Source organism: Mesoplodon mirus (assembly GCF_964341445.2).
Source record: "Mesoplodon mirus genome assembly, chromosome: 18".
NCBI classification, from domain to species: domain Eukaryota; kingdom Metazoa; phylum Chordata; class Mammalia; order Artiodactyla; family Ziphiidae; genus Mesoplodon; species Mesoplodon mirus.
Window position 1 is genome coordinate 32,379,922 of NC_138994.1, and position 7,153 is coordinate 32,387,074.

General features: G+C 61.9%; 1 protein-coding gene across 1 annotated transcript; it reads left to right on the top strand.

Moving 5' to 3' along the window:
* Positions 1 to 567: 567 nt before the first annotated feature.
* LOC309793831 (forkhead box protein J1-like) lies at positions 568 to 3,520 on the top strand (the record flags this gene model as incomplete). Its single annotated transcript, XM_082604611.1, has 2 exons — positions 568 to 1,065; positions 2,753 to 3,520. The coding sequence occupies 2 exons, from the start codon at positions 568 to 570 to the stop codon at positions 3,518 to 3,520; spliced, it is 1,266 nt and encodes a 421-aa protein (XP_082460737.1).
* Positions 3,521 to 7,153: the final 3,633 nt, after the last annotated feature.

The window sequence follows — 7,153 nt, forward strand, 5'->3', positions numbered from 1 at the left end:
GAGCCCCATCCTAATATCCCTTTTCAAAGATCAGACGACCTCCCCCGCCCCCCGACCCGTCGTACTGCCCTCCTGGACTCTCTCGCCCCATTTCCATTGGTTGTGGACGGAGAGAGGGGGGTTAATTCCCCGCTTTGAGGGAGAAAGGGGTGGCCTCGCATGCCCCTACACTATTCCCTCGTTGGGCTAATTAAGTCTCCTCTAAAAGATCCAAGAGGAAAAGAGCGAGGCGAACCCCGTGTGGGTCGGACCCCCGGGCACACCTTCTGTTTCCCAGACGTCGGCAGTAAAAGATCCTCCCCAGCTGCAGGAAGGATTTTAGTAAGAGCCTCCCCCCTCGCCCACACTCTCCCCTCGGGGGTGGGGAAAGAGGGCTCAGTTCCCGCTCTGGTCCCCGCAGGCACCACATTCCGTTTGGAGGAGGCTACCCCCGGATCGCGGGATGGAAGCCCGCTTCCGGGAGGCTGCGTAACTGAAGCCGCGGGAGTCAGCGGGCCGGAGAGCTCGGCGGCCACCCTCGGCTCGGCTCGTGGATGTTGACAGCCCCCTCGGAGAGTCCCCGCAGATATGGCGGAGAGCTGGCTACGCGTCTCGGGAGCAGGGGCAGCGGAGGAGGCCGGACCGGAAGGCGGCCTGGAGGAGTCCAACGCCCTGAATGACAGCCTGACCAGCCTGCAGTGGCTGCAGGAATTCTCCATTCTCAACGCCGAGCTCCCCGCCCTGCCTTCGGGGGACACCGACCCCCACGGCTCCCACGAGCTGGCAGGCTCGGCCGAGCCGGGGTCTCCCCTGGCGGCGGACCCCGCCTGCCTGGGGCAGCCGCACACACCCGGCAAGCCCACGTCCTCCTGCACGCCGCGGAGCGCCCCCTCGGGGCTGCAGGCCTCGCCTCCCGACGACGTGGACTACGCCACCAACCCGCACGTGAAGCCGCCCTACTCGTATGCCACGCTCATCTGCATGGCCATGCAGGCCAGCAAGGCCACCAAGATCACCCTGTCGGCCATCTACAAGTGGATCACGGACAACTTCTGTTACTTCCGCCACGCTGATCCCACCTGGCAGGTAGGGAGGCACTCCCTCCCTCCCTCCCCATGCCCTCGCGGACTGGACTCACATCCCAGATCCGCAGGTCAAGTAGGCGCGGTACGGCCAGGGCCCCGAGAGAGGAAGGCCGTCCAGGAAGGACCTCAAGGGAGCCCAGTGCTTGGACTGCTGCCCCTTTGACTTCAGAGACGGAGGAGGGAGGATGTTCAGAGGGCTGCAGGGGTGCCGACATAGAGGTTCAAGGGGAAAGAACTTGTCACTCGTCCGGCAGGCTCAGCCCAAAGACCAGGGCTGAACTATGCGTGGACACAGCCCCCCAGGGTAGGTTGATGGACTGAGGGACACATTTTTGTCCCAAGTCCTGCAATTCCTCGACACTACCCTCCTCAAGGTCAGTTTGTCAGGGCCTGACTGGAGGCAGAGCATCGTTCCTGCCAGACTCTGCATCCCGCCTGCTTTCAGTTGGCTGGAGGGGCTCTGGGAGGGGAGAGGGGCGTGCTGCGGGGTGTGAAGGCCATCGGTGTCCCAGTGGAAGGGCTACGGGGCCTTCCGAAAGCTGCTGTGCCAGCCCCCACCCCAAGCCCTCCCTAGTTTCCTGCCTACACTCCTCCCCCTCTTCTCATCAACCTCCCTGGGGGGACAATTACCTCAGCCACGTGCTTTCCACAGGGGCTCTTTCCTCCCACACTGGCTTCATGTTCCAAGTCTCCGGAACCTGGCACAGAGCAGCCAAGGGGCCCAGACCACCATGTAAACCTCCCAGTCTTGCCAGGGGGCACTACTCACCTGCCGGCCCCACCCACCAGGCCCCAGACCCCTGTGCCCCAGCGTGGTTTGGACTGTGCACCCAGGCCTGAACAAGGCAGGATGGTGATTCAGGCTGGGCACACGCTGCCCTGAGCCTCTTCGACCATCAGGATCAGGGGCTACTTGGGGACAGAGACCCTGAGGATGCACAGATCCTTCCCTGTGGCACAGGTCACAGGATCAGAGTTCCTGTAATCACAGCTATTCCACGATTGCTTGGGCCCTGACCCTGGGGCAGGTACCATTTGTAACCTTGGTGAGAAAGCAGAGACCCTCCACCACCCCCCACCCTACCCCAAGCCTGAGAGGCCCCAGGAATGAGCGCTATGCTCTTGGCTGGGTAATAATCAACTGAGGCCTCAGAGCCTGGGGTGGGAGGAGGGGGACATGGTGGGTGAGGGCCCAGGCCAGCAGCCGGCTCTAGAAACAAGGAAAGTCATCAGATCCTCCCACACTTCATCCCCCCCCCCACACACACACCCTCACACCCACTCACTCATTTCACAAACAGAGAAGGCCAGCCAGGCCCAGGCAGAGGGAGATGGCCGTCTAGGACCTGGGGGAGCCAAGGCCTTTGACCAGAGGCCGCAAGCAGCGGGGTAAGGGAGGGAGGGCAGGACAGGCTGGCACTGAGAGCCACCCTGCGGCTCAGGGCTCGGATGACCGAGCAGGCAGATATCCTGGCCAAAGGGAACAAAAGCCCCCGACAGCACTCCCAGCTCCTGGTGCCCCGTGGCTGGTGTCCCAGAGCCTCCCGCTCGGAGCAGCGCCTCTGTCTCCCCTGCCCCCATCGGAGAGAAGGTGGTGGTGGGACTGGCAGTGGCGCTAGGAGCCCCCCATCACTGACCCCACCCACTCTCCCAGCTGTCTTCCTTCTCTCCTACCTCCCTGTGTCCAGAACTCCATCCGCCACAACCTGTCCCTGAAGAAGGGCTTCATCAAGATGCCTCGGGAGAAGGACGAGCCAGGCAAGGGGGGCTTCTGGCGCATCGACCCCCAGTACGCCGAGCGGCTGCTGAGTGGGGCCTTGAAGAAGCAGCGGCTGCCCCCAGTCCACATCCACCCGGCCTTTGCCCGCCAGGCCGCGCCAGAGCCCAGCGCCGCCCCATGGGCCAGGCCACTGACCGTGAGCACCGAGGCCCAGCAGCTGCTGCGGGAGTTCGAGGAGGCCACTTGGGAGGCGGGCTGGGGTGCAGGCGAGGGCAGGCTGGGGCGCAAGCGTCAACAGCCGCTGCCCAAGCAGGAGGCCAAGGTCCCGCGGCCCTCCAGCCCCCTGCTGCTGACCCAGGAGGAGCAGGGTGAGCTGGAACCCCTCAAGGGCAACTTTGACTGGGAGGCCATCTTGGACGCTGGCACGCTGGACGGGGAGCTGGGCACGCTGGAGATCTCGGAGCTGATCCCGCCGCTGAGCCCTGCCTCACACGGGGACGTGGACCTCACCATCCATGGCCACCACATCGACTGCCCTGTTACCTGGGGGCCTCCAGCGGAGCAGGCTACCGACAGCCTGGACTTTGATGAGACCTTCCTGGCCACATCCTTCCTGGAGCACCCCTGGGACGAGAGCACCCGTAGCTCCCTGCCCCCCGAGCCCCTCTTTGAGGCCGGGGATGCCACACTGGCCTCTGACCTGCATGACTGGGCCAGCCTGGGCGCCTTCTTGTAAGAAGCCAGGCCCTCCCCACCTCCAGACAGCACGGAAGTCTGGGCCCAGACTGCCCCCCTCCCCGCCAGTGCAGGCCCATGGACACCCTACCGCCCAGGCAGGGGCTGGGCCAGCTCACCCCACCAGGCCACACGGCCCCCAGCCCAGGCCATCCTCAGATTCTAGTCCAGCAGGCTGAGAATTGGGGCCCAGGACCCAAATTGCTGCCTCCGCTCCCCAGCCCCCCATACACACAGTGTTTCATTGATCCACTTCTTCCCTGCCCCAGAGACACGCTAAGGGCCCTGCACTATGAGAGCTGCGGCTTGGAGGGGCCCTGGCCAAGCTGGAAACATCAGTACAGGGCCCGCCCCAGAACACCTTAGCTTCCAAGCTTCTCTCTCTCCTGCTCTCCTCCCCAGGTCTCTATCCAGAGCAAGTTCCCAGGTACAACCAATGCTGATTAGGTGACTGCAAATGAACACCCAAGAGGCCTCTCCCGGCAGTCTGTGAGGAGGAGCTAGGCGGAGGGGGGAAGAGAGAGGAGACAGAAAGGAGGCCGGGGTGCCGGGTGGAGCCAGGAGATTTTCTAAGGCCTCTGGGATCTTCTGGCTTCATCCCTAGAGGTGGGGCAGAGGGTATGTGTCCCTAATCTTTGAGCCCAACTTGAGGCTGAGAGCAGCGGGGAGATGGGGATCTGGGGTTTCGGGGCTGGGGCAGCCAAGCTGCACAGGGAAAGGGGACAGACAGACTAATGTAGTGAGTGTAGCTAGAGCTGAGGCTTAACTGGGAGGGACGCAGTGCTTGCTAGAACCACTGGGACCAGGAATGGGGGGATGGCCCCGTGCCCTTGCTTGCACTCCTGCAGGGGAGTGTCTTGCTCCACCATAAACGCCCTGGGCTGCATCCCACATCCACTCTCCTAACCCATCGGGCAATTTAACCTTTTTCATAGAAAGTGATTTACAATAAAAACATTTTTAAAACTAAAGTTTTAAAAAGTCTCAAAATGGACCTGCTTGCAACTTTCTCTGGGGAAAAGCATGGGCCAGTTTTGGGGAGGCCACGGCCCAAGGGGGAATGGCTGGGAGGAAGATGGGGGGCACCAAAGGCCTGCAGAGTGTCCCCTGATGCACTCCTCAGGATCTCTGGGTGCCCAGAGAGAAAGGGGCTGAGAGGCGGCCCTCGGGGGTCCCCTGCAGCCAGGGCCTCGGCACCTCTCTATGTGCAATGGGGAGACTGTACCCACAGCCCCGAGGAGCAGGCGGCAAAGGAGGCACAGCCCCCTCCCTGGCCCTGGGGACTCACTCACAAAGGCCGTTCTTGCCCAGGGCTCGGCTCACGTTCCCCACCTCGCCCAAGTTGAGGGCCTGCCCAGACTCACCTGCGGTCCTCGCCTGGGCCTGTCTCCAGCTCCTCCCTCCCTTGGTCCCTTCCTGAAGGGACAGGGTGTGAGGTCAGAGGGCCCCAGCCCCTGGGGCCCCACTTGCCACCCTGGGGTTCATTCACCCCGCCCAGGGCCTTCCCTCCAATGCAGGTTGGGGCTGAGGGAGGCCATCAGGGCAGACGGAAGACGGGGTGCCTAGACCCTACAGCTCCAGCCTGTGAGGAATCAACGTACCAGAGTTCTGATGGGGAAACTGAGGCACAGCAAATATGTGACACTCAGCAGGCACCTTTCCACCCCCTCACCCCAGCTTTGCCTGGAACCCATCTCTCCCCCGAGCCTGCACCTGGCCCCGCCAGCACGCCCTTGTGGTGCACAGCCCCTTCCCCCAGCACTCACGTGCACGTGCGCACAGACACACACACACAAACACACAAACGGGCACTGTCCTACACAATCCTGCCCAGCCTCCACGGGCCCCTTTCTCCTGAGGCCCCTTTCTTTCCTTGCACTGGAGGCTGGCTCCAGGACAACCTGGCATTCCCCCGCCAACTTGCTGCTTTCCCTTGCTAATTACTCAAAATATTTCCGAAGGGTGCGCACACTGCAGGGCCAGGCGGGTTGGGGCCTTACAGAGCTCAGGAGGCAGCCCATCCCCTTCCCACCGCTTGCTGAGGAGGCTGCCCCAACCTCCCTCTGAGACTCCCTTCACCCCCTAAGCAACGACTCCCTCCCTCTCCCCACCACCCTCCGGCCTTCCTGCCCACGCTCCCCAGCACTGGGGGAACATGGGGGCTCCAGCCTCTCCACTGGTCCCCAGGCTCAGCCTCCAGCCCCCGCCAAAAGGGGTACATCCTGGATTGACAGGTGGGGCCGGTCACTGTCCCCCCTCCTCACCCTCTGCCTGGGCCCATGCTGGGGGAAGAGGGGCAAGGTCAGGGGCTGGCAGAACTGCCTGCCAGGTAAGAAAAGGCTGAAGAAGCTTCTGGCTGCCAGGAAGAATCCCCAGGAGCTCCTGAAAATCCCTATGCTTGGGACTAGCGTCTCTGGGGCTGGGACCCAAACACTGGCACTTTTAAGGGTCCATGGATGCTGCCAACGAGCAGCCAAAGCTAAGAGGGGGCTCCGAAGCGGCCACAACACAGGGCTTCACACACCCTTTCAGCAGGCAGCGTTTGGGGGTTGGCGGTGGAGGAGGCGGGAAGCGTGAGTGGATCCTGTCCCTCCTATTCATCCCTGCCCCGGCCCTTGGCTGGGTGGCTTTTTGAAAAAACGTTCAGTGACTCCGTATTTATTTAGAGATTCGCTGTAATCCCAGTCAATATATATTTTGCGCCCTTAACAGTAAGTTGCAGACAGGCTGCCTCATTAGCACTAGATACTTTAGTGTGTGTTTCCTTAGAACAAGGACACACCTCCATAATCCCAGTACCACCATCACAATCAGGAAATGAACACTGACCTGGTAATCCCATGTAACCGCAGACCCCCTTCACGTCTTGCAGATCACCCCAGGAATGCTCCTCTCCATTCCAACATCCCAATCCAGGACCCCATGTTGCACTGAGTTGTCCTTTCTCTTTTGCCCTGTGTGGCTTTGAGCCCATGACTCAAGCTCTCTGGGCAGGTTTCGCATTTCCTTTGATCTCCACTTTTGAGGTGAGAAGCCCTTCAGCCACTTCACCCTCAGGTGTGGTACAGTCCCTTCCCAAAGCAAGAAGCTAGCTTTCTGTCTCCTCACTTTCCACCTCTTCCCTATCCTCCCTCCCCCATGTATCACCAGCCAGGAAAGGGATGAGGGGCAATGTTCAGGAACTCAGGCTTCGGAGACCTTCCCCGTCTGCCCTCGGGACAGGCCACTCTCAGCTCCAGTGATGGGAAGGCCCCCGGGATGGGATTCCATGCTGGCCTGAAGCAAATGCGCCAGGCCTCATGAAGAGTTGAGCTGAGGGCAGGAAACACTCTTCTCCCCGCCTCTGCCCCCCTCAACATACTGGGGACCCAGACTTGAAGAAGGAAGGTCATGTCCATGGTGTCCTCCCAGATCAGCACCGACACCGTCTCCTCCATGTCCGGCTCCTACATCGCCCCTGGCACGGAAGAGGACGGGGAGGCTCTCCCCTGCCCCCGGGCCGCCAGCAGGACCCCCTCAGAAGAAGGAGACGTAAGAGAGGAGCATGGGATCGCCCTCGCCGCTCTGCTCTGCTCTGTACTCGAGTCCCAAGGAGCTCAGTCCAGGGCCTGCCAGGGAGATCGGCAAAGCCCCC